The following is a 26,065-nucleotide window of genomic DNA, read 5'->3' as shown; positions in this document are numbered from 1 at the left end:
TAAAAGGTCATATTGAAATGAAAATCTTTCTTTTACATGCAACAAAATATACAGAAAAAAGCTTAAAAGGCACAGAAAAACGATAAAACCACTTAGTTGATAGTGTTCTTGTTAAATGCCTTAGGCCATTTTACAATGCTAAAAGTGCTATATTAAAAGAAGTTGTTGTCGTGTTAATTTAATACTTGGGAATAGAATGTTTTCCCACCACCAATATACAGTGTTAACAGTAGGTAGCCAGAAATCAGATTTAGCATAGTTAGATGTCAAGGAAAGATGCTATTGCTTTGTGGTTATGATTTGCAGAGAGCATCACAATCACAACTTCTTTTAGAAAGGAATTAAATAATGAACACTGCTTCAACAATGGCTTGCAGTGGAGAATTCCAAATGCTAAATGTCCTCTCTTCATATATGTTGGTGTTGGCAAATTATTGGAAAAAATTCTGAGAGATGATACAAATCTTCATTGAGAGGCATGTATTAATCATGGATTTAAGGGAAGGTTGTGTCTGTCTAACTTAATTTAATTTTTTGAGGAAGTAACAAGGAGGGTCGATGAGGGTAGCACATTTGATGTAGTCTATGTGGACCATAACAAGACTTTTGACAAGGTCTCAACTGGAAGACTGATTAATATACTGAAAACTCATGGAATCCAGGGGAAACTAGCGAGTTGGATCCAAAATTCATTCAGCGGAGGAAGCAAAGGGTTTAGGGGATGGGTGTGACTGGAAGGATGTTTCCAGTGGGGTTCCACAAGGTTCAGTATCAGGTTCCTTACTGTTCAAGGTATACATCAATGATTTAGACTTATGCCCCATGTAGGGGCATAATTAAGAAATTTGCAGATGATATGAAAATTGGCTGTGTGGTAGATAGTGAGGAAGAAAGTTGTAGACTGCAGGAAGATATCAACGGGACTGCTCAGTGGCAAATGTAATTCAATCCAGGGGAGCGGTTGTCATTCATTTGGGGAAGACAAACAGGCAAACACAATAAATGAAAAGTGTAGAGGAACACTCGGACCTTGGAGTGTGTGTCTATAGATCTTTGAACATAGCAGGGCAGGTCAAGCAGGCATATGGGGTAGTCTATTTCATTGGCTATAGTATAAGAGCAGGGAGAATATGCTAGAACAGTGCAAAACACTATATAGACTGCAGATAGAGTATTGCACACAGTTCTGGTCACCACATTACAGGAAAGATCTGATGACATTAGAAGACAGTACAGAAGAGATTTCAAAGGATGTTGCCAGGAATGGAGAATTTTAGTTAGAAGGAAAGGTTGGACAGGCTGTGTTGCAAGGTTGTATGTTGTCTCATGAAGAGTTCTAGAGGCTTGTATGGTTGAACAATAACTTTATTAAAAACACATAGCTATCTACATAGATACAAACTACAGTCCTGACTTGGTACTATCTTCATGTCAGACTCACCACTGCACCCTACTGCACCCATGTGACTCTCTACATCATAATATGGATGGTACTGTTGCCCCGGTCCCACATTAACCATTACAGTCCTGAACACCCTAATGCTACATCCCAAACAAGTCTTTACCCAAATGTATTTACAATGATATTTACAAGCTAACCCTTCTCCACCCCCCCAAGTCCTGACTTTACAACTCTTCCAGATCTTGTACTTTTCAAGTTTGGAGGAATGGTGGTCTCAGTTACTTTGGGCTGACTTTGTTGGTCTGGAGTTGAAGTTGTAGTACTTGGTGTTTCAAATATTTGGGTTTCTACATCTTGTTTGCTTAGATGTAAAATAGAAGGTTCGCCATGAGGAATGAGGAGAAGATTTCTCCTGTTCCTTCTGATTGTGCCTTCTTGGATATGTATCAAGTAAGGCCATGTTATGACCGTGCAGTTGGTAGAGCTGTGTTATTTAAAAATCCCAGAGGGAAACTTTAAGCAACTGTCATAACCTATAATTTTAAGAGATATGTTTGAGATGCAGCTCTAAATTCAGGAATCATACCACTAGTTCTCGAGAGGTTTTATATTAAGCTAAAAATGAAACATTTTATTAATTTATCAAGTTAAATATATACACATAGCTACAAATTATTATGATCATAACTTTTAACAAATTCCCAAACAAATCTCCATTATGGCAACAGCAACTCATAGGATTAACCAGACACCAGGTAAAGCACTTTCACCTTACAAATTCAAAATGAGGTTCTTTTCACTTTGGTTCCTAGAGAGACAGTTGGAGGCTTACAGCTGCTTTTGATCTGACATTGCCTCTGCTCTACACACACAAAACAGTTGTCTCGTTATACCTAGCACAGCCCATTGAATGTAAATCCTCATTGTATCATCAGTCTCTCCTAACAATAAAATACCTTTCATAGTACCAATTTTATTAGCAATATAAGCATATTGCTTGGTCTCTGCTCGCTAGGTGCCAGAATTCATCCACTTCTTGAATGCTCTGTTCAAAAAATGCAAATGCACTCTATCTCTCTTACATATCAAAACTAGTACACATCAAAGCACCCAGACAAGCTGGCTTTAATCCAATTAAGACACACCCAAAGGCTAAACCTCTATTTTAAAAGAAAATTATTTTCCAAAAATACTATATACATTAATAGCTTCATGGCAACCCCTCCCTATCGAAAAATGAAATCATAATTCTAGAAAACGGCTTCATTTTAATAACCCATCTCACACGATCTCCTATATTTATTACACTATCAGGTGCGTGTATTAACATAACAATATATACACACAAATTCTTGGTATCAACAGAAACCACTCCAGTTCAGTGTCCAGGTGTTTTAAAAAATGTGTCATTTTCCTTTAAGCTTCAAACCCTTGCGAACAGATTTTCTCTTCCAGAAATATGTATAATACATAAATTAAATGGTTGTAATAATAGATGCCATCTAAAATGCCTTGCAATTTTGTCGCAAAATTTGTCCAAAAACTTCACAGGATTATGGCCTGTATAAACAATTGTTTCTGATGAATTGTTTGCAACATAAATTTCAAAATGCTGCAATACTAACACCAAACACAAAGTTTCTTTTTTGATTGTTGAACATCTCTTTTGTTCATTCAGCTTCCATGAAAAATACCCGATTGGTTTTTCAACTCCAATGTCATCTTCTTGTAACAGTACAGCCCCAATGCCTATATCACTTGCGTCAACGGCCAACTTGAATTGCTTGACATAATTGGGTACTGTTAACACTGGTGTCGTAGTTAATACAGCTTTCAAACTATCGAATGACTTCTGACACTCCTGTGTCCATTGAAACTTCTTGTTCGTTTTTAATAGTTCAGTCAATGGAGCAACCACTTGGCTAAAATTTGGTGCAAATTTCCAGTAAAACCCACTCATGCCCAGAAATCTCAAAACTTCTCATTTTGTTGTAGGCACTGGGAAATCCACAATAGTCTTGACTTTCGCATCTCTTGGAGTCACCTTACCATGTCAAATGGTATGACCTAGATACATAACTTGCACTTTTGCAAATTCACTTTTAGTCAAGTTCATCACCAAATTAGCTTCTTGTAGCCAAGTAAATGATTCTTCCAGATGCTGTAAATGCTCCTCCCATGCCTGACTGAAAATGATGAGATCATCAACATAAACTGCACAATTGCTTAGACCTGCAATTACTTTGTCAGTCTTTGAAATGTTGCAGGTACATATTTCATACCAAATGGCATTACTTTAAACTGATATAGTCCACTTGGTGTTACAAAAGCTGATATCTCCTTTGCTCTCTCTGATGACGGTACCTGCCAATATCCTTTTAACAAGTCAATCTTTGTGATAAATTTTGATTGCCCCACTTTCTTAATGCAATCCTCCAACCGTGGTATGGGATATAAATCCGCTTTTATCACCGCATTCACCTTTTGATAGTCCACACACACAGTTTGTGTTCCATCTGGTTTTGGTACCAGTACAATAGGTGAACTCCAGTTACTGCAACTAGACTCAATGATATCATTTTGAAGCATGAAATCAATTTATTTTTGTACTTGTGATAACTTTGCCGGATTTCATCTATAAGGTTGTTGCCTTATTGAAGATGATATTTCTATACATGCATCATGTAAAGCTAAATGTGTCTTTCCCAACTTATTTCCACAAATAGGTTTGTGTGACTGCAATAGCTTTTCCAAATCACTTTGACACTTGCTTGGAAGGTAACTCAATATTTCATTTAAATTTTCAAACACCCCCTCATTATCCAATTTGATTAAAGGAAAATCAATTTCAGAGTCCTGCACTTCTACCTCTTTCTCATCATCCATCATCACTAATATGTCTTTTTGTTCCTCTTCCCTGTCAAAGTATTTTTTAAGCATATTTACATGACACACCCTCTGCTTCTTTCTTCCATCTGGAGTATTTATTAAATAATTTACTTCACTCAATTTCTTTTCAATCCTATAAATTCCACGGAGTCTTGCATTTAATGAATCGCCTAGTACTGATAACAAAACTAGTGCTTTCTCTGCAGAAGCAAATCTGTGAATTTTAGCCTTCTTACCTGCCTTCACTTTCATCACTTGCTGTGAGATCTTTAAATGTTCCCCAGCCAGCTCACATGCTCTGTTCAATCTTTCCCTGAAATTTGGTACGTGATCCAGGAAAGTAGTTTCTGAATTTTGACCCACCAATTTCTCATGAATCAATTTCAGTGGTCCCCTTACCTCATGATCGCAAACTAAGTCAAAAGGGCTAAAACCAGTCGATGCATTAGCAGCGTCTCTAATAGCAAATAACAAAAATGGAATTCCTGTAGCCCAATCCTGTGTATAATCATGGCAGTATGCTCTTACCATAGTTTTTAAAGTTTGATGCCACCTTTCCAAAGCTGCTTGTGACTCCAGATGATAAGCTGTTGACTTAAACTGTTTTATCCCCAAACTGTTCATTACGTCCTTAAACATCTGTGACATGAAATTTGGCCCCTGATCTGATTGTATTTCTTTCGGTAAACCATATCGTGTGAAAAATTTAATTAACTCCTCCACAATCTTCTTAGTTGTAATATTTCTTAAAGGTATCACTTCAGGAAACCTGGTAGACACTTCCATTATTGTCAATAAATACTGATTTCCACTTTTAGTCTTAGGGGTCCTACACAATCAATCATGACCCTGGTAAAAGGTTCTTCAAATGCTGGTATTGGGATTAAAGGCACTGGCTTAATCACTGCTTGTGGTTTTCCTGTTATTTGACATGTATAACAGGTTCTACAGAATTTGACTACATACCAATGCAATCCTGGCCCAAAAATACCTCTGTATCTTTTCCTGTGTTTTCCTAATTTCTAAATTGGAATTTCATGAGCAATGCTCAGAATCTCATTTCTATACCCTAATGGGATAACAATCTGATGCACCTCCCTCCTGTGCCTGAACCTCAGAACCCACAGTACTTTAACTTCCAGAGCTTTTCTGTATCCCAACAATTCCTACAGATTTTCCTGCAATCTCCAACACACTGACTTTGTGTGCCCCACTTATTACAATGAAAACATCTAAATATTTGAATGTCACTTCTATCTTCAGCACCATCCTTTTTATTCTGAGAAAAAAACTTCCTGAGAACTTCCAGCTACTCCTTCTGTTCCCTGACTACCTGCCTTCCTTTCACCTTCCCATTTTTCCAATTTGAAAGGATGATGGAAAAAAAGTTTTAGCTCTATGAACTAACTCAATCATCAGCCAACTTTGCTGATTGTCTTACAGAATCAACCATCTGTTCCTCCACATGAGTTCTCACTACTGAAGGGATTGAATCTTTAAATTCTTCCAAAAGAATGACTTCCCTAAGAGCTGCATAGGTTGTCTCTATTTTTAACGCCCGTATCCACTGGTCAAAATTACTTTGTTTTACTCTTTCAAACTCAGTATAAGTTTGCCCAGGCTGTTTTCTCATATTCCTAAATTTCTGCCTGTATACTTCAGGAACAAACTCATATGCACTCAAAATAGCTTTCTTCACCACATCATAATTCACCGACATTTCTTCTGAAAGCGAAGCATATACCTCAAGCTCCCTACCTAACAACTTAGACTGTAATAGTAACATACAATTTTCCTGTGGTCATTTCATCTGTTTAGCTAGCTTCTCAAGTGAAATAAAGAATGCTTCAATATCTTTTTCCTCAAACTTTGGAAGAGCTTGTACAAATTTAAACATATCCCCACTGGGTTCTACTCTAGAGATAAATCCTTCCCCCCCCTACTGACATCTCTTTTCTAACTGCAAACATTTTTAGTTGGAATTCTCTCTCTCTTTCCTCCTTCTCTATCTTCTCAATTTCTAATTCCCTTTTGAAAGCCATTTCTCTGACCTATGCTTCTAATTCAAGCTTTTTCATTTGCAACTGAAGTCTCACTACCTCCAACTGTGACTTACTAGTGTCAGGTTTCACTTCCAACTGTAGATGCGGTGCTATACTTATAACTTTTTCTAATTTCCTGGCACCTCAGGTAACCCCAATTTTAACTTATCTGCCAACTCTGTTAACTTACTTTTGGTTATTTTATCCAACGCAATCAGATTTATCTTCTCTACTCCCAGACAAGTCTTTGCAATTGCCAAAGCCATCTTGCAGTCTCACCACTTCTAAAATACATCACCAATTCCTGAATTAAAAGTGCCTCTCACACTTGTAAACTCAAGATTCACCAATTCCAAATCAGTCAAAGAATTAGAAATATAATTCATTCTCGGACAAGCCCCCAATTTTTATGACCGTGCAGTTGGTATAGCTGTGTTATTTAAAAATCCAGAGGGAAATTTTAAATAACTGTCATAACCTATAATGTTAAGTGATATGTTCGAGATGCAATTCTAAATTCAGGAATCATCCCAGTTCTCAAGAAGTTTTATATTAAGCTAAATGAAACATTTTATTAATTTACACAAGTTAAATATATACACATAACTTTTAACAATTTCCCAAACTAATCCCCATTAAGGCAACAGCCAGCCATAGACTTAACCAGACGCCAGGCAAAGTACTTTCACCTTACGAATTCAAAATGAGGTTCTTTTCACTTTAGTTCCTGTGGAGACAGTTGGAGGCTTACAGCTGCTTTTGATCTCACATTGCCTCTGCTCTACACTCACAAAACGTTTGTCTTGTTATACCTAGCACAGCCCATTGTATCACCAGCCTCATTGTATCACCAGCCTCTTCTAACAATAAAAACCCTTTCATAGCGCCAATTTTATTAACAATATAAACGTATTGCTCGGTCTTTACTAGCTAGGTGCCAGAATTCACCCCGCTTCTTGAATGCTCTATTCAAAAATGCAAATGCACTCTATCTCTCTTACATATCAAAACTAGTACACATCAAAGCACGCAGACTAGCAGGCTTTAGTACAATTAAGACACACCCACAGGCTAAACCTCTTCTTTAAAAGAAAAATATTTTCCAATAATATTATGTACATTAACAGCTTCATGACAGGCCATCATTGATCTTCATCCCTCAGGACAATGATGTCTTCTCTGCCAAGGTCCCTGATCCAAACCTTGTCACCTCTCTTTAGCCTGGGCAGGTTTCCAAAACGGTACCTTCTATTGTAAGTGGAAGCTTACCACTGTTTGCAGGACTGTTCTCAGTGCTGAACCTTCTGATAGTCCCTGGCTGCCAACGCTGGGTTTAATTTCTCTGGCAGCATGGGAAGTTGAGTGGGAATTTTCTGCCCATCAGCAGCCCTGATGGAGCTAATCCACATTGCGGTGCGGTTGACCTATATGTCAAAATTGCTATTTGAAAGTTGTCATTTTTTTCCAAGAGGGTTTTAATAGTGCGGACGCCCCTTTCCACCTCACTGCTAAGATTGTGGTTACCCAGGGGAGCCGGTGAGGTGTTGAAATCTGTAATTGTCAAAATGAGTGAATTATTCATTAGCGAATTGCATGCTGTTGTTGGATACCACCAGGTCCGGGATGCTATGGATCGTTAAAAATTTTTTCAATGACTCTGTAGTCATTGTGTGTAAATGTTTCACTCTGACTCACTGAGTACTCAACAATGCAGACGAAGTACTTGCCATTGTATATGAATAGATTCATTCCCAAATGTTCCCAAGATATGGTAGGAAACTGTGTGGGGATAAGTGGCTGCCTCTGGACTGCTTTGTGCAGTGCGCATACCTCACTGTGTAAAATCATTGCTTCAATTGCTCGATATTCCCGGCCACCACACTGCAGACTGGGCTCATGCTCTGCACTTTGTGATGCCCAAGTGGCCTTGGTGGATTCATTGTAGAATCTCCGCCAGAGTGGGGCAGGAATAACCAACTACTCATCTGACACTAGCAGATCATCAATAACAGTGACATGTTTCTGCTGTTCAGAGTAAATTTTCATTACATTGCCATCTGGATGCTGCAGTGGCCAACACTGTAGGCAGTCTTCATCTCGCAACTGCTCCTGGAGTATTGGTTCAAGCTTTTTGGACCTCTTCGGCAGTTCTCCTGTCACAAACTGGGAATATGACTTGAGCTTGTCAACCAGATTGACATTGTGTGTTGCAAGATGATCGACTGTGGCCCTTGACAGTTTGTCCACAGTCTTTTTATGCTTCCCCTGTCTTGTATGCAAAACACATGAGATGCAAGCAGAACCTCTGAATTCTGTGGGGCATCCCGGCGAGTACATTCTTGTCCAATAGTGAGACCAATGCTTTGTGATCTGTCTCAATGATCACTTTCAGTCCAACAATGTAGTCAGAGGACATACGAGCATACATACATATGAACATACAAATTAGATACAGAGGTAGGCCATTCGGCCCCTCGAGCCTGCTCTGCTGTTCAACAAGATCATGGCTGATCTGGTTGTGGCCTCAATGCCACTATCCTGCCTACACGTGATGTCCTTTGACTAACAAGGCAATCAATTAACCTCTGCATAAAAATAGTCAAGGTCCCTGTCTCTACCACTCTCTGGGGAATAGGGCTTGACAGACTTCATGACTCTGAGAGAGAAAAAGAATTCTCCTAATCTCAGTCTTAAATGGGAGACCCCCTTATTTTTAAACTGTGTCCCCTAGTTGTGGTCTCTCCGGCAAGGAGAAACATCCTTACAGCATCCATTTTGTCAAGCCCCCACTCATACGTTTGACTAAGATCACCTTATCATTCTTCTAAACTCCAATGGATGCAGGCCCAACCTATCCAACTTTTCCTCGAAGATAACCCCTTCATCCCAGCATCAGTCAAGTGAACCTTCTCTGAACTGCTTCTAATGTAATTATGTCCTTTCTTAAATAAGGAGACCAAAACTGCACACAGTACTCCAGTTGTGGTCTCACCAATGCCCTGTACAACTGTGGAAAAACATCCCTACTTTAATATTCCATTCCCCTTGCAATAAGCGACATTTGCCTTTCTAATCACTTCCTGTACCTGCATACTAACTTTTTGTGATTCATGTACCCAGGACACCCAGATCCCTCTGTACCCCGGAGATCTACAATCCCTCTACAGTTAGATAATTTGCTGCTTTTCTGCTCTTACTGCCGAAGTGGACAAGTTCACATTTTCCCACATTATACTCCATCTGTCCGTCATTGTAGCCATTTAAAAAAATACTCGTTCATGGGAAATGGACGTCGCCCCCCAGGGCATCATTCATTGCTTATCCCTGATTGCCCTTGAGAAGGGGGTAGTGAGCCACCCTCCTGATCCGCAGCAGTCCATGGGATGTGGGTACACTCACAGCCTCATTAGGGAATTCAGGATAACAACACAGCCACAGCGAAGGTAAGGTGATATAGTTCCAAGTCAGGATGGTATGTGACTCGGAGGGGAACTTCTGGGTGGTGGTGTTCCCATGCATCTGATGCCCTTGTTCTTCTAGGTGCTAGAGGGCATGGGTTTAGAAAGTGCTGTTGAAGCAGCCCTGGTGAGATACTGCAGTGCATCTTGTAGATGGCACAAACTGCTCCTACTGTGTGTTGGTGGTGGAGGAAGCAAACGCTGAAGGTAGTGGATGGGGTGCTAATCAAGCAGGCTGCTCTGTCCTTGATGGTGTCAAGTTTTCTGAGTGTTGTTGGAGCTGCTGTCATGCATCACACTCCTGGCTTGTGATCAGACATTGGTGAGTCAGGAGGTGAGTTACCTGCCACAGAACTTCTCATAAGCCCTTGTTACTAATAGGTCCTCTTCTTCCATAACTGCATACCACATCTCCGTGTCTGACAGCCCCCTAGACGCGTAATGTACTGATTGGTGGCATCCATCCAGCTGCTCTGGGAACAGAACTGCCCCTAGTCCTGTTGATGAGACATTTGCTGTGAGTGTAGTGGGCAGGGATGGGTCATAGTGAGCCAGGTTATCTGGCGACAGCAGCCTGTCTTTGATCTGACAGAATGCTTGCTGTTGGTATGCATCCCAACACCACGCTTGGGCCCTTTTAAGAAGGTTTCACAGAGGCTTTGTGACCTGCACCAGGTCGGGCAGAAATTTCACCAATTAGTTCACCGTGGCCAGGAATCTTTGGAGATCTGCGTTATGACGTGGCAGATGATGTGTGCCAGGTGGACCAAATCCACAAGGAAAACTTAGTCGCGCTATCACAATGGTTTTGCAATTTGTATTTATTACGAGAGGATATGTGCACTGAATGCAGAAGTAATGAGTCCACCAAGACCTTTAGAGATTTTACAAATTAAATTAAAATATTTATTAATAAATGAAATGATTTCAAGCATATACATAAGGCTACAATTACTTAGTACTATAACAAATCTTAAAATTCCTAATTGACTTGACTTCCAGTTACACACCCTCTTTAAGGCAATAGTCCAAAATAGATTTTAGATTTAAAACGAAACCAGCAAGTTAACACAATACTCACTTGACAGTGGAATTCCAAATGGCTTCCCCAACTTCAGTCACTTTACATAGCAGACTTATGCACAAATGGATCGGGGCTTCTTGAAGGCTGTTTCACACACTCCGGTTAGATCTTACATGGCCTTCTCCTCACATAGCCTTTCATTCTCCTTTATATATGTTTCTCTCTCATTAATATGTAAATTCTATTTTTCCATATGTCTTTAAAACTGTATCTTCCTCATAATATAAAACTTTCATATTGCCAATATTGTCAGTAACCTTTGGGAAAAATAAACACACTCCTTAGCATCAATTATCTGACTAATTGTAAACACACTAACATCCCTTTGAAATCCAAAAATCCCTTCCCGTACCTAAAAATGCAAATTCCCTTCAAACCCTACATGCTAAGCCAGCATCCATGTTTACTCATTAGCATCTCAAGCTCATTCGTACACCTAGCTTCCTTTGACGATTTCAAGCTTGAAGTCTACTTGACTCCAAATGTATTTAAATCACACAGGCAGAACCACCTATACTTACACCCATAAGCCTAATTTACAATAACCAGAAAAATGTTAGGAAAATTATTATACTCTCATCACATCTGGAACGGATGACAGGGTTGAAAACTCACTAATTGCCTTTGTTTTGTGTGGGTCCGCCATGATGCCTTTGCTGCTCACAACTGACCTAAGAACCAAATGGCGATCTCAGGGAACTCGCACTTACCATTCAGCGTCAATCCTGCTTCCTGCAAACATTTCAAGACAGCCATGAGTCTACAGTTGTGTTCTTCAGCAGTTGTAATGTGGACCAGGACATCATCCATATGGCAGATGACTCCGTTCAGGCCTTGTAAGTTAGCTGACATCGCATGCTGAAAAATCTCGGGAACTAATATCGCTTAAGGCAAAATGATTGAAGTAGAATCTGCCAAAAGTTGTGATAAAGGTTGTCGGGCAACTTAGATTTCTCATCTAACGGAACCAGCCAGAAACCACTGTTGGCAACAAGTTTCGAGAACACTGTGCTTTTGGAGAGCTTGGCCAAGCTGTTGTCCACCAAGGACATCGGGTGGGTTTCCCTCACCACAACCTTGTTGAGTTGTGTCAGGTCGACACAGATGCGAATGGATCCATTTGGCTTTGGAATGGGACCATCCCGGACAACCATTGGTCGGCTGAGAGATGGGGGAGATGACCCACATCTTGATCATCTGATCAAGTTGCTGTTGTGTTTGCTTCAAAAATGGCTGCAGTATTTTCCGTGGTGTAAACAAGCACATGTGTTTGGCATCATTTCTCAGTGTTAAGCTGTATTCAGTCGCCCTAACTGTTATGATGCGGCAGATGATGTGTGCCAGGCAGATCAAATCCATGAGGGAAACTTGATCGCGCTATCACAACAGTTTTGCAATTTGTATTTATTTCAAACTGGATGCCCTGAATTCAGAAGCAATAAGTCCACCAAGACTTCAGAGATTTAAAAAAACAAAATTAAGAATTTATGAACAAAAGAGAAGATTTCAAGCATGTACACCAGTCTACAAATTACTACTATAATAACTCCTAAAACCCCAATTAATCTGGCTTCCAGTTACACCCCCATTAAGTCAACAGTAAAAAAAAAGATCTTAAACAGATCCAGCAAGTTAACACAATACCCTGGATAGTGAAATCCAAAGTAGCTTTCTCCAGCTTCGGTTTCTGTAGACAGCAGACATAATGCACAAATACTGGAGGCTTCTCACACTTCTGTTAGATCTTACAATGCCTTCCTCCTAACACAAAGCCTCATTCTCCTTTATACATGTTTCTCCCTTTTAATGTATAAATTCCATTGTCCTTATGTCTTTGGAACTTTATCTTTCTCATAGTATAAATCTTTTCATATTGCCACTATATATTGTCAATAGCCCTTGAGAAAAATAAACTTGCTTGTCTGGCTGTTTGTAAATAAACTGAGATCCCTTTGAAAACCAAATCCCCCTTTCTATCTAAAAATGCAAATTTCCGTTATACCTTACATGCTAAGACCCCAACCGTGTTTACTCATTAACATTTTAAAGACACTTCTACACCTTACTTCTTTTGATAACTTCAACCCGCAGTCTGCTTGGCTACAAGACATAATTAAATCACACATACAGACAGAACAACACAATGCCCCATAAGCCTACTTTACACTAAACCAGAAAAATATTATGAAAATTATTATACCATCACACAACCCAGTGAACAGTTTTGGAAAATCCTTTATAAGTTCGAGCCAGATCCATGATGGTTAATCTAATTGATCATTTGGATAAGGTTGAGGTCAACACAGGCTTTCCTGCTCATGAGAGAAAATTCCAACCTCCTTACTATCACCACCCGACTACCCCTCCAGACCCTCCACGGGTCTCTCCTGCCCCCACCCATCCACTACACCCTGACCACCCTCCCACCCACCCCAACTTCTCCGGCCATGCCCGGCCCGACACCCTCCCCTACTCCTGGCCCAACTTGACACCCCCCACCCTCTGGCACCCCCACCTGCCCGGCCCAGAATCCCACCTGCCTGACTCCCCTGCCCCCTGGTCCGACCCGACCACCCCCTGCTCACCCCCAGCCCAACCTGACCTGACCAAACCCCACCATCCAGGGACCTGGCTCAGCCCGACACAACGGACCCGACCCTACCACCCCCAGCCCATCCTACCCTGACCCGCTCCCCGCCAGGCCTGGCCCGGCCCACCCTCCCTACCCCAGGCCTGGCCCGACCTGACACCCCCCAACCCCCCAGGGTTCCGGCCTGATCACCACAGGGAAGTTACGGGCCATTGTTTCACTAGCCATGGTTCCTCATCTGACAGGACTGTCACACTGGCTCCTCTAATTTGAAATTTGTGTTGTGACTACTTACAGATATGTTAGCATTCCAAAATGTGAATCTGGGATCCTTAATTTCTCCCTAGAAATATTATTGGACTTCTTCTTGGTGTGGCTCATCTAGCTCATAGACCCTTCTGGGATCTGCTATACTTCTCAAGGTTTTGGACTTATACGTCTTTCCAAAATGTCCCAGGTGGTTGCATTGAAAGCACTGTACAGTGATTACTGTACACTTCTCTTGCTTATGAGATCTTTTGGTGCCACAACACTGGCATGGTCTGCCACCATCTTGTGTTTTGCCTGAGTATTGCTTTCCGTTCCCTGGAGTCTCCTTACCCTTTTGTTGCTTTATGAGCTGGACTATTGGTGTTACTCTGTACCACAGTTTAACTTCACCACACAAAATGAATCAGTTTTGTTGGCAGACTTCCGACTACCGGATGATTTGGATGGCTTTTCCCAAAGTCAGATGTTCTTTAGGTTGGAGTACATCCGAAAGAGTATCATCGGCCACTCCCATTACTATTCGGTCTCTTATGGGCTCTGATTTAAGGTCACCATAGTCAAACCTTTCAGCCAATCTGTATAATTCATTTATGAAAGAATCTACATGTTCCCCGAGCTGTTGTACTCTCGTTAAATTTTGTTCACTCCAAAATTTTAGTGCTACTTAGGATGAAGTAGGTGTCAAAGGACTGTATGACCTCTTCAAAGTTATCGAAAGATTAATTTATTTCTTGTCTGGCAATTATGCCATCGGCTATTGGACCTACTCAATATAATAGTGCATTCACTTGTTCAGCCTCTGTTTCCTTGTTCACACCTGATGCTAACATATATCTTAAAAATCTTCTTCTCAATAACGCCCAATTTTGCACCTTGGTCTGGCCCTTCGATCTGCCTTAACTGGTCTGGCAGTGTTGATTTACCACCCATGGCTGTTTTTGGCACAGTGAAGTGTAGCTTTCAATTTTTAATTTTTAAAAAATGTTGTCTCAGCGTTCGTTTCTTTTTCTTCCCACACTTGTTGGGATTTGCTGGGCTCTGTGGAGCCAGTTTAAAATTCAGTGATTCTGCAGAAAATATTTTGAACAAATCGTTTTGGCCAGCTAGTTGCTTTCCTGGGCTTGGAGAATCGAAATGAAGCGGATTTTTTGCTCTGTCTTCTCTTTAAAATTTATTTTCTGTTTCTGTTCACGTGCAGCCACCATATGTTATGGCGCCGACTCTGCATTTGGACTGCAGCGTTCTTCAAGTTGCGCTTGTTGAACAATTGGTCTGCCAGTGCTGCCTGATTATTGCACCAAATTTAAACCACATTTCAGCCTTTTTTTGGAGTTTGCTCACGTTTTTGCAATCTGGTCAGGTCCTTTGACTCTGCTTTTGATCGGGGTCCCACAACGGACCACCACATGTTCTGGTTGAGTCCTTTTACGCTGCACAGTGGATCTTTCTTCTGCCCTTCAGCCTCTACACCTGTAATATAACTTCTTGGGTGATCTCTAGCTGTGTATTTAAGTTTAGCACACTTCTCTCAGGTCAGAAGGCAGTTTCTTTACTTCTTCATTCTTAGGGATTTTGGGGTCCTTCACCTGCTGCCACCATGTTGTAAGGTTGTATGTTTTCTCATGAAGAGGTCCAGGGGCATGTGTTAACAACACATAACTATATACATATGTACAGGATACAGTCCTGACAAGATGCTATCTTCATGCCGACTTTTAAAGACTCACCATTGCACTCTCCTATACCCATGTGACTCTCTACATCAATAATGTTGGTGATACTGTTTTCCCAGTCCCACATTAATCCTCAACAGTTCCAACAACCCAATACTACAGGTTGGGGTTGTTTTCTTTGGAAGAGAGGAGGCTGAGGGGAGACTTAATTGATGTGCACAAAATTATGAGGGGTCTAGAGAGAATGAATAGGAAGGACCAGCCTATTCCATTAGCATAGAAGTCAATAACCAGATGGCATAAATTTAAAGTCTCAGTGGAAAGAATAGAAGGGAGTTAAAGAGTATTTTTTTTCAGGCAGAGGGTGGTTGGGGTCTGGATCTAACTGCTTGAAAGGGAGTGTTGTGACACAGCAGTTGGTAAAGGCTGAATTGTTTAAATCTCAGAGGGAAACTTGAACAACTGTCATAACCTATATTTTCAATTGGTGTGTTTGAGATGCAGCTCTGAATTCAGGAATAAAACCACCAAGCTTTGAGAGGTTTTTTTTAAAATAAAACTAAATTAAACATTTATTAATTTAACAAGAATTAAACACATACACGTCTCCAAATTACTACCATAATAACTTTTAAACAAATTCCCAAATTAATCATTCCCAGGTAAATCTTCGCTAAGGCAACAATAATCCACGGGCCTCAACTTTCAGGTTGGCGGGGGGGGGAGGGGGCGGAGCGGGAGCAGGCAGGTATGGACCCGATCGCCGCCCACGATCGGGTCTGCGCCACCATTTTACGTGGGCGGGCCAATTAAGGCCCACCCAGCTTATTTCTTGACTCCCGAGGATAGTGGCCTGTTTAAATGAAGGCCTGGTAGCCTTTTCTAGGCTGTGCACAATGGTAAGTGCAAGGCTACAGCAGAGGGCTTCTGGTGAGCAGGCCAGTCCGGAGGGTAGGGGGGGGGGAGGGGGCCAGTGTGCCCCTCATTTTTCGGTTGACTGCCCTGCTGCCCTCCTTGAGAAGGTGGCAGCACGGCGGGAGGTGCTGGTCCCCCAGGATGGGAGGAGGAGGAGGCTCCCCCACATGATGAAACATGACTGGGAGGAGGTGATGGAGGTGGTGAGCTCCCGTGATGTGGTGCAGCGCACCTGGGTCCAGTGTCGCAAGTGCTTCAACAGCTTGTTGCACTTTGGCAGGGTGAGTACCATGTTGGCATTGGGCATTTAACCCAGCAGATCGGCTTACACCCAGATGTCCCCCCATCCCTGAGCGCCTCCCCCCCACCCCCGCCCCGATGAGATGATGGAAGGGGACCCTCAAGGTGGTGTGGCAATGAACCATCTGCTGCGCTCTGCGCTTCACATGCTTGCGCCTCCTTGCTATGGAAGGAAATACCGTGTGGTGCCTAATGTGATGTAGGCAGAATGTGTCCAAGTGGGGGGGTGGGGAGCAGGCCCAGCATCTTTGTGAGAGTTAAAAACAAAAATATAAAAACAAAAAACAAAAAAACTGTGGATGCTGGAAATCCAAAACAAAAAATAAAAAATACCTGGAAAAACTCAGCAGGTCTGGCAGCATCGGTGGAGAAGAGTACAGTTGACGTTTCGAGTCCTCATGACCCTTCAACAGAACTAAGTAAAAATAGGAGAGGGGTGAAATATAAGCTAGTATAAGGTGGGGGGGTGAAGAGAAGAAGGGTTGTTGGGACAAGCAAGCAGTGATAGAAGGAGATAACCAAAAGATGTCACAGACAAAAGAACAAAGAGGTGTTGAAGGTGGTGATATTATCTAAAAGAATGTGCTAATTAAGAATGGATAGCAGGACAAGCAAGGTAGCTCTAGTGGGGGTGGGGTAAAATAAGACTAAAAGGGCATTAAAGGTCGATATAAATGATCGGTGGAATACATTAAAAATAATGGAAATAGGTGGGGAAAAAAAAAATCTATATAAATTATTGGTAAAAACAAGGAGGAGGGGGAAGAAACGGAAAGGGGGTGGGGATGGAGGAGGGAGTTTAAGATCTAAAATTGTTGAACTCAATATTCAGTCCAGAAGGCTGTAAAGTGCCTAGTCGGAAGATGAGGTGCTGTTCCTCCAGTTTGCGTTGAGCTTCACTGGAACAATGCAGCAAGCCAAGGACAGACATGTGGGCAAGAGAGCAGGGTGGAGTGTTAAAATGGCAAGCGACAGGGAGTTCTGGGTTATGCTTGTGGACAGACCGAAGGTGTTCCGCAAAGCAGTCATCCAGTCTGCGTTTGGTCTCTCCAATGTAGAGGAAACCGCATTGGGAGCAACGAATGCAGTAGACTAAGTTGAAGGAAATGCAAGTGAAATGCTGCTTCACTTGAATGGAGTGTTTGGGTCCTTGGACGGTGAGGAGAGAGGAAGTGAAGGGGCAGGTGTTGCATATCTTGCGTTCGCATGGGGAGGTGCCGTAGGAGGGGGTTAAGGAGTAGGGGGTGATGGAGGAGTAGACCAGGGTGTCATGGAGGGAACGATCCCTACGGAATGCCGCCGGGGGGGTGAAGGGAAGATGTGTTTGGTGGTGGCATCATGCTGGAGTTGGCGGAAATGGCCGAGGATGATCCTTTGAATACGGAGGCTGGTGGGGTGATAAGTGAGGACAAGGGGGACCCTATCATGTTTCTGGGAAGGAGGAGAAGGCATGAGGGCGGATGCGTCAGAGATGGGCTGGACACGGTTGAGGGCCCTGTCAACTACTGTGGGTGGAAAACCTCGGTTAAGGAAGAAGGAGGACATGTCAGAGGAACTGTTTTTGAAGGTAGCATCATCAGAACAGATGCGACGGAACTGAGAGAATGGGATGGAGTCCTTACAGGAAGCGGGGTGTGAGGAGCTGTAGTCGAGGTAGCTGTGGGAGTTGGTAGGCTTGTAATAGATATTGGTAGACAGTCTATCACCAGAAATTGAGACAGAGAGGTCAAGGAAGGGAAGGGAAGTGTCAGAGATGGACCATGTGAAAATGATGGAGGGGTGGAGATTGGAAGCAAAATTAATAAATTTTTCCAGGTCCCGATGAGAGCATGAAGTAATCTTCGATGTACCGGAGAAAGAGTTGTGGGAGGGGGCCGGAGTAGGACTGGAACAAGGAATGTTCCACATACCCCATCGTTGCCTCAGTATGCTCAGTCGGTACCTGATGTGTCTCTGGAGTCGTCCGCGACGCAGCAGGGGCAGGAAATGCGGCTGGGTGTGCGGGAGCATCTGGGGGAGATACATGAGGCTATGCTTGGCTTGGTCTCTGTGGTGGAGGAGTCTACGCAGAGAATCGCTGAATCAATGAGCCACATACTGAAGGCCATACGTCCTCCATGGTGAGAGCGGCGATTCTCGTGGAGAGCCTACTCCAGAAGACCCATCAGGGCTTCCTGGGGAATGCGCTCTGATCAGCAAGCCCTCACATCGGCATTGACCTCAGCTGGTCAGTGCCGGTGTGGGCATCAAGTTTCCCAGCTGGGTGCCCATCCATCCACGGTGAGCAGGGAGGTCCGAAGCAACCTCACGTCGGCGCAGCAACTGCCTGTTGTCTCTGTGGGCACCTCTCAGGGCGCTCCAGATGAGGGCGGTAGTTCCTCCGCCCCTCTCCCTGTGACCGTAGCATCCGATGAGGCTGTGACGACTGGGGAGACGCCAGTTGTGGAACTGGCAGCTCCCTCTCAGGCGGGGCCAGGACAGGCTCCACGGGCCAGAGGACGACCACCAAGGTTACTGAGACCAACAGGACAGCAGAGTCAGCAGGCTGTCTCAGATGCCACTCCAAGCGATGGGGTAGCACCCGAAAACGAAAGCATAAGGCACCTTAGACACACCATGGGTTTTTAACTGGTGCTTTTGTGTTGGCCCAAGATGAGGTCCTTATGACCTCATCCTTATTTGAGTTTTAACATTATTGTCTTTTTTTTGTAATAAGTTGCTTTGCTTGACACATTAAATTCAGATATGTCACCATGGCTGAGGGTGGCTCTCTCCTGTATGTGTATGGTTTCCAAAACTGTAATGAGTGCTTTGTTGGACATTCAGCTTTATTAACAATGCCCTTAGTTATTGTTGCTAACCTGGCAGATGTTGCACTTAGGTGTTAAGTATCAAGCTGACAGCCCAGGCTTGTCCTGGAGGTCCATCTGTGTTGAGCTAGCTGAAGGTTCGTTGGATTAAAGCCTCCCAGGTGTCCCTGCCTCCCTGGACTATGCCCGGGTCAGCGTCTACCCCCTCAGCATTTCCCTGTGCGTGCTCATCCTCGGACTCACTGCTGGAGTCATCGTGTGCAGCTGCAGCCGCTGCGTCGACGTCTTCATCGTCCACTGCGTCCCCCCTTTCCAGCGCACGATTGTGCAGAGCACAGCATGCAACCACCATCACTGAAACATGATCTGCGGGGTACTGGAGTGCGCCCCCTGAGCAGTCCAGGCATCGGAAGCGCATCTTGAGAAGACCGATGGTTCTCTCAACCACAGCCCTTGTGGAGGCATGGCTCCTATTGTACCGCTGCTCAGCTTCTTTTCTTGGATGGCGGAGAGGCGTCATGAGCCACCTTCTGAGGGGATAGCCCTTGTCACCCAGCAGCCATCCATCCAGCTGGGGTGGAGTACTGAAGAACCTCGACACCTGGGAGTGTCTGAGGATGTAGGTGTCGTAGGAACTGCCTGGGTACCTTGCACAGACTTGCAGAATCTGCATCCTGTGATCACACACTATCTGCACATTCATGGAGTGGAAGCCCTTCCTGTTAATGAAGGCACCGGGCTCACCTGCTGGCGCCTTGATGGCCACACGTGTGCAGGCCACAAAGCCTCTGGCTCACTGTGTCTGGCTTGCCTGGTCCCAACAGAAGTGGGTGAAGGTTAATGCACACCTGAACAGTGCATCTGCAACCTGCTTGACACAAGTGTGGACAGCTGATTGGGAGACACCGCAAAGAGCCACCGAGCCCTGGAAGGAGTCAGAGGCATAGAAGTTGAGGGCAGCTGTGACCTTTAGAGACACTGGCATGGGGTGTCCGCCCACACAGTTAGGGGAGATCTCAGGCCCAATCATCTGACAGATAGAGTTGACTATCTCCCTTGAGACACGGAGCCTCCTTCGGCACTGCACCTGAGACATATTGAGGTAGCTGCTTCGCCGCCTGTATACCCTGGCAGCAGGATAGTGGCGTCTTCTGTGGCCCCTTCAGCTTCGGACTTCATGTTGGCTCTGCGCCTCTTGTGCCTGCGCCTCTGCTCCCCAAGATGGCTCCCCTGGAGGCTGATTGTGTACTCCTGGCCTCCTCTCCCTTCTAGCCCTCCCTTCCTCCTCAGAGGAGCTGCCTCCAGTGGACAGTTCACCTCTCATTCCCAGGCTAAGGGAAGGCTTCCTTAAATCTGCAGGCCCAGAAAAGATTCCTCACTGCAGAGTGCTAACCTGGAGGTTAAGAGTCCAGAAAAAGCAGCTGGTATGCGTTTTGAAGTACTGTAGATCTACAGTACTGCAGTACTACAGGCAAGTTTCAAAAATAAATACTTGACTGTGCACATTCGCGACCCCAGTGAGCCCTCTTATTCCGTCCGTGGATGAGGTTAATACAAATGTGCCCTACCCGCCTGCCCGTTGCGCCTATGCACCGACCCGAAGATTGCACAGGTGCCAAAAAATTGGCGTTGATTGAACACTCAAGGGCCTTAACTGTCCTGTTAATTAATGGCAGGCGTGTGTTGGACATCATCGTGCGCCCGCACAGCCAAATGTCGCGATGGCGCATGGTGACGTCGGGAATGCTCGCCCAATGTCACCACGCGTCATTTTACGCGTGGACATGCGGGGCCTGCCCCCCCCCCCCCCATGACAACGGGAACATTCTACCAATAGACTTTAAACAGACACCAGGCAAAGCACGTTTGACCTTACAGAAACAAAATGAGATTCCTTTCAATTTGGTTCCTTTTCAGACACAGTTCTAAGCTTACAGGCTGGTTAGATCTTACAAGCCTCTAACTCACACACACACACACAAACTCCTTGTGGTTTATACCAGCTTTCCCTTTGAATGCAAATTTTCCATTGCATTAATAGGTTTTTTTTTAATGTTTTACCTCTCCTTACACTAATCCTTTCATTCCACCAATTTTATTAGTAATATAAAACATATTGCTTGGTGTATCCCAGCTAGGTGCAAGATTTTACCCATTCTTTTGAATGGTTTATTCAACAAATGCAAATTGCACTTTACCTTTTAATGAACTTATGTTTATCTGATTAACATCTCAAAACTACTATACATCAAAGCACCCGGACTAGCTGGCTTTAATCCAATTAAGCTGCACACAGACACACACATAGGCACAGACCCTACTATAATTGCAATTTAAAAATAATTTCCAATAACATTATACACATTAATATCTCTTCATGACAGGAGTTAGAAGGCAAAAACCTTCATCACATTTAAAAAATGCTTGGATACTCACTTGAGGTTCTGCAATTCATAAGGCTACGGACCAAGAGCTGGAAAGTGGCATTAAACTGGATAGATCTTTCTTGACTGACACAGACACAATAGGCCAAATGACCTCCTTCTGTGTCGTGAATCTGTTTTGTGTTTATAAGGTGTTTAACTTTTTGCTGAAGTGAATAGCTGTCCCCAAGAGTTGCTAAATGTTCCAGTGTAAAACCATTTGGTTGTGAGATATTAAAACGGAAAGTTACATACACAAACAGATAAAAACAAAAAAAAAACACAGGAAACACACAACAGCAGCTGTAAAGAGAAAAGACACATTAGTGTTTGCGTGTTTTCCAGTTGGAGCATTTTGTCCTGTTTTAACAAAGCATCTACGTCTTACGTTAACCTATCTTTTCTCAACAGTTGCTGTTGATCAGATCCATAGCATATTTTTATTCCTGATTGTTTCCAGTTTTTTCTTTTTGTATGTTTAAAAAGTTTTATCAATCAAGTTTCAAATACTTTCATTTTTGCAATGTCCATAATCTTCTCTCTATGATTCCAGCCTTGAGCTTCTCTCAATCAGCTTTTTTCTAAATTCATCCATGGGCTGGCATCGCTGGCTAGGCGATGGACAATTAAGTTGACCCCACCCCAAAATCTACCAAGGTCTCAGGTACGTTCACCTGTCCCAGTGAATTCACGTTATATCCCATGCATGTCTGAGATACGGAGCTCTGGCTGGAACCTTTCTACCCCTCTCCTGGAACTTAAAGTCCACCAGCTGAGATTTAAATGCTAAGTGAAATGCCCAGTTGTTGATCAGCACGAAGACGCAGCATAAAATTCTTAAATTGACAGCCTCAGAAAAGTAATTGGGAGCGAGAAGCTCATCTTGGTGGGCCTGAGAAGTTCATCCAGACACTCTTCCCGAGGGGGCGTACATTTCTAAAGTTAAAATTGACATGTTATTGAGCTGGAACAGGATGGACAGAGATAGCAGCATTAGCTCCTGGAGAGTACCTAGTTGCTAACCTAAAATAGAAACTAATTTTGTTTCTCAGTAATAACTGCCAGTTTTGATGAATACCTTGAGGTACTGCAATTTCTGAAATCACTTCATCTTTGAAATGAATGTGTTGCCGTTCTGAGTAAAGCACTTAGAGTTATTCTTTGTTGCTTGCATCTTAATGTCAAATGAAAACAACCTATCGAATGTTCAAAAATAAAGAACAAAAAGAATCATTTTCAGGAGCTTAACAAGCAGAAAGGTTAAACATACCGTCCCAAAAAACAAGCTCTGTTTAAAATTATGTTTGAACATAGAAGAATGACAGCCGAGAAAAGACCAGCTGGTCCATTAAGCCTGTCCCATGCTTCCCACCATTAAGTTGACCCCACCCCAAAATCTACCAAGGTCTCAGGTACGTTCACCTGTCCCAGTGAATTCACGTTATATCCCATGCATGTCTGAGATACAGAGCTCTGGCTGGAACCTTTCTACCCCTCTCCTGGAACTTAAAAAGTCCACTTATGTGCTAAAAAACTCAAACAGCGTTGCCAAAACTCATACTTCCGATTTCTGCACTGTTACTTTAATGCACAAGATTCATCAGGATGTAGCATTTATCACCTTTGGCTGGACACATTCCTGGAAGCGTCATCACATGACATCCTGTCTCCAACCAGTCCACCGCAACAATCCCATCCATGACTGCCCACTTTCCATACTAATGATGCTTTGTCTTGTCCTACCAACTGGAAAGTGAGTAGACTCTTTCTTACTTGGATATTTTTAACTGTTGGTCAAATAACCCTTTATCCCCTGTTCAATAACTTTGCAACTAATAAACAAAAATGCTCAAGGAAAACTGTACAAAAAAGCCACAATTGTTAATACACCTATGATTTTTCTCCTGGGTGTTGCTTACAACAGTGTTCTGGAGATGAATGTACAATTCCTGTGACACCAGGGCAATCCTGGAGGGTTGGTAATTCTATAACAAGATAGACATTACCAGGAAAAAGATTTTCCCCACCTTTATTTTCTGTATCTGTGAATCACACTTAATTTTTCAAAATGAATCAGGAATGAAATCAAGAGTGTTGCCAACAATGCACTGACTGTTATCTTCTCACAGTATAAGCAGCATATTTGTACCCCCAGATGCTTATATATTGCTCTCCCTCCCTTCACTTTGAGAGATATAAAGGGCTGTTGTTGTGACCATTAAGTTAATTCAGTGTACGAATAGATTGAGAGATCAAAATTTTCTCCTAAAATACTATGCATATTTAAAGAGTGAGTTTGCGGCTTTGCGTCTAAAGCACCCCAACACCTCATCCTCTTCCCACGGCACCTTCCCATGCAATCGCAGAAGGTGCAACACCTGCCCCTTTACCTCACCATCCAAGGCCCCAAACACTCCTTTCAGGTGAAGCAGCATTTCACTTGCACTTCCTTCAATTTGGTCTACTGCATTCGCTGCTCCCAATGCGGTCTCCTTTACTCTGGGGAGACCAAACACAGACTGGGTGACCGCTTTGCAGAACACCTTCGGTCTGTCCACAAGCATGACCCAGACCTTCCTGTCGCTTGCCATTTCAACACACCATCCTGTTCTCATTCCCACATGTCCGTCCTTGGCCTGCTGCATTGTTCCAGTGAAGCCCAACACAAACTGGAGGAACATCACCTCATCTTTCGATTAGGCACTTTATAACCTTCTGGGCTTAACATTGAGTTCAACAACTTCAGACCATGAACTGTCTCCTCTATCTTCACCCTTTCTTTAATCCCTTTATAAAAAAATATTTTTAATTAAAACAAAAATATTTACTTATTTTTAAATTCATTTATTCATGGTTTAATCCTTTTTTATATCTTTTCCCCTTAACCACCACCTCCTCCCCCCAAAAGGGCCATCTGTCACTTGTTTTATGTTCTTTCAGAGTGCAGACCCTTATTCTGCTATTCACGCATTCTTTCTTACCTTTATGCCACTACTAGCACCTTCTTTAGCCCTTACCACTACCTTTAATACTCCCTTTATCTTGTGTCCATATGTTTGTCAATCTCTCCTTAGCCCCCACCTATCGCTGACTTTCCATCCTGCTTTACCTGCTCCACCCACCCCCTTAAACAGTATAAATTCCATCACATTTCTACTTCTCTTTAGCTGTTAAGAAGTTATACAGACTTGAAATGTTAACTCTGTTTCTCTATCTACAGATGCTGTCAGACCTGCTGAGTTTTTCCAGCATTTTCTGTTTTTATTTCACAATTTCAGAACTCGATTATGTGGTTCCACATGCAAAATACAAACTTAGAGCATTGGCTGGAATTTGCACGGATCCTGAGCCCACGTGGATGGAAAGCAGGATTCAGTGGAGGGGGATTTTCCCAGTGGCAGTCAATTAAGAGGCCACTGTCCGGATTACCGTCCAATTAAGGAGAGTGGCTTGCCTCTTAGAGTTGCTGGCCCAATCAAATCACCTAGAGGTTGAGGCACTGTCGAAGGACAGGTAAGATTTTTTGTTTAATATGCTGGGGCCAGGCAGGCAGGCCCCAACAATCAGAAGGGAAGAATCCTCCAGGGGCTGTGTCGGAGCAGCGGGGGTGGACATCCCTAAAGGAAGATCTCTCCACCCTGCGAACCCACTAGGGGGCTGCCTCGATATACCTGACAGTCTCCCTGCTCCACGTCGGGGGCCGGTCCCACACTGGTAAAAATGCTGGCAGGGGCAGAAAGTAACTGTTAATTGTCTTCAGTTAGCGGGTGGCCGCGTTGGCAATATGCCATGGCAGCAGGGAGACATCTGAATCCCTCCATCGCCTTCCAGTCCACCTCAATAATACAAATAGTTTCATGATGATGAGACTTCTGTTGCTGCATATCAGCAATATTGTTAAAAAAAAATCAGGCAGGTTTCCATTGATTGATTTATAATGGAAATCAATTTGTTATGTTTGGCTTCAAAACAGTTTTGGACACTTTTCCCCAGTAGAATTAGTAACCAAAGACCTTGCCCCATACATCTTACCTGGACGCACCAAACCAGATGCTTTCAATCATGACACTACAACAAATAAACAGAAAAGTCTGGAAAAAAATGCAAATCTAGGATAACTAGATTCAATTTTAATCGTCTGATGTTCGTCTGTGTGACACAATGTGGACAACATTCACCTAACCCACTCATCGAGAACCTGACAAGATC

The 26,065-nt window shown here is 43.1% G+C and overlaps 1 protein-coding gene across 2 annotated transcripts in view; it reads right to left on the bottom strand.

Moving 5' to 3' along the window:
* Nucleotides 1–26,065, bottom strand: part of mecr (mitochondrial trans-2-enoyl-CoA reductase) — a 101,290-nt gene that overhangs the window by 12,063 nt on the left and 63,162 nt on the right. The window contains exon 10 of one of the 2 annotated variants that reach the window (XM_078567346.1): nt 21,639–22,159. The exons of the other annotated variant lie outside the window; for it this stretch is intronic. Within the exon in view, the coding sequence (XP_078423472.1) occupies nt 22,104–22,159 (56 nt within the window). The 3' untranslated portion in view covers nt 21,639–22,103. Of the gene's footprint in view, nt 1–21,638; nt 22,160–26,065 lie in introns of those variants that run through there. 2 annotated transcript variants of the gene reach the window in all.

Source organism: Cetorhinus maximus, chromosome 21 (genome assembly GCF_964194155.1).
Source record: "Cetorhinus maximus chromosome 21, sCetMax3.hap1.1, whole genome shotgun sequence".
Lineage (NCBI taxonomy): Eukaryota > Metazoa > Chordata > Chondrichthyes > Lamniformes > Cetorhinidae > Cetorhinus > Cetorhinus maximus.
Note: the sequence above shows the minus strand (reverse complement) of the source record. Positions and strands in the feature narration are given on the sequence as shown.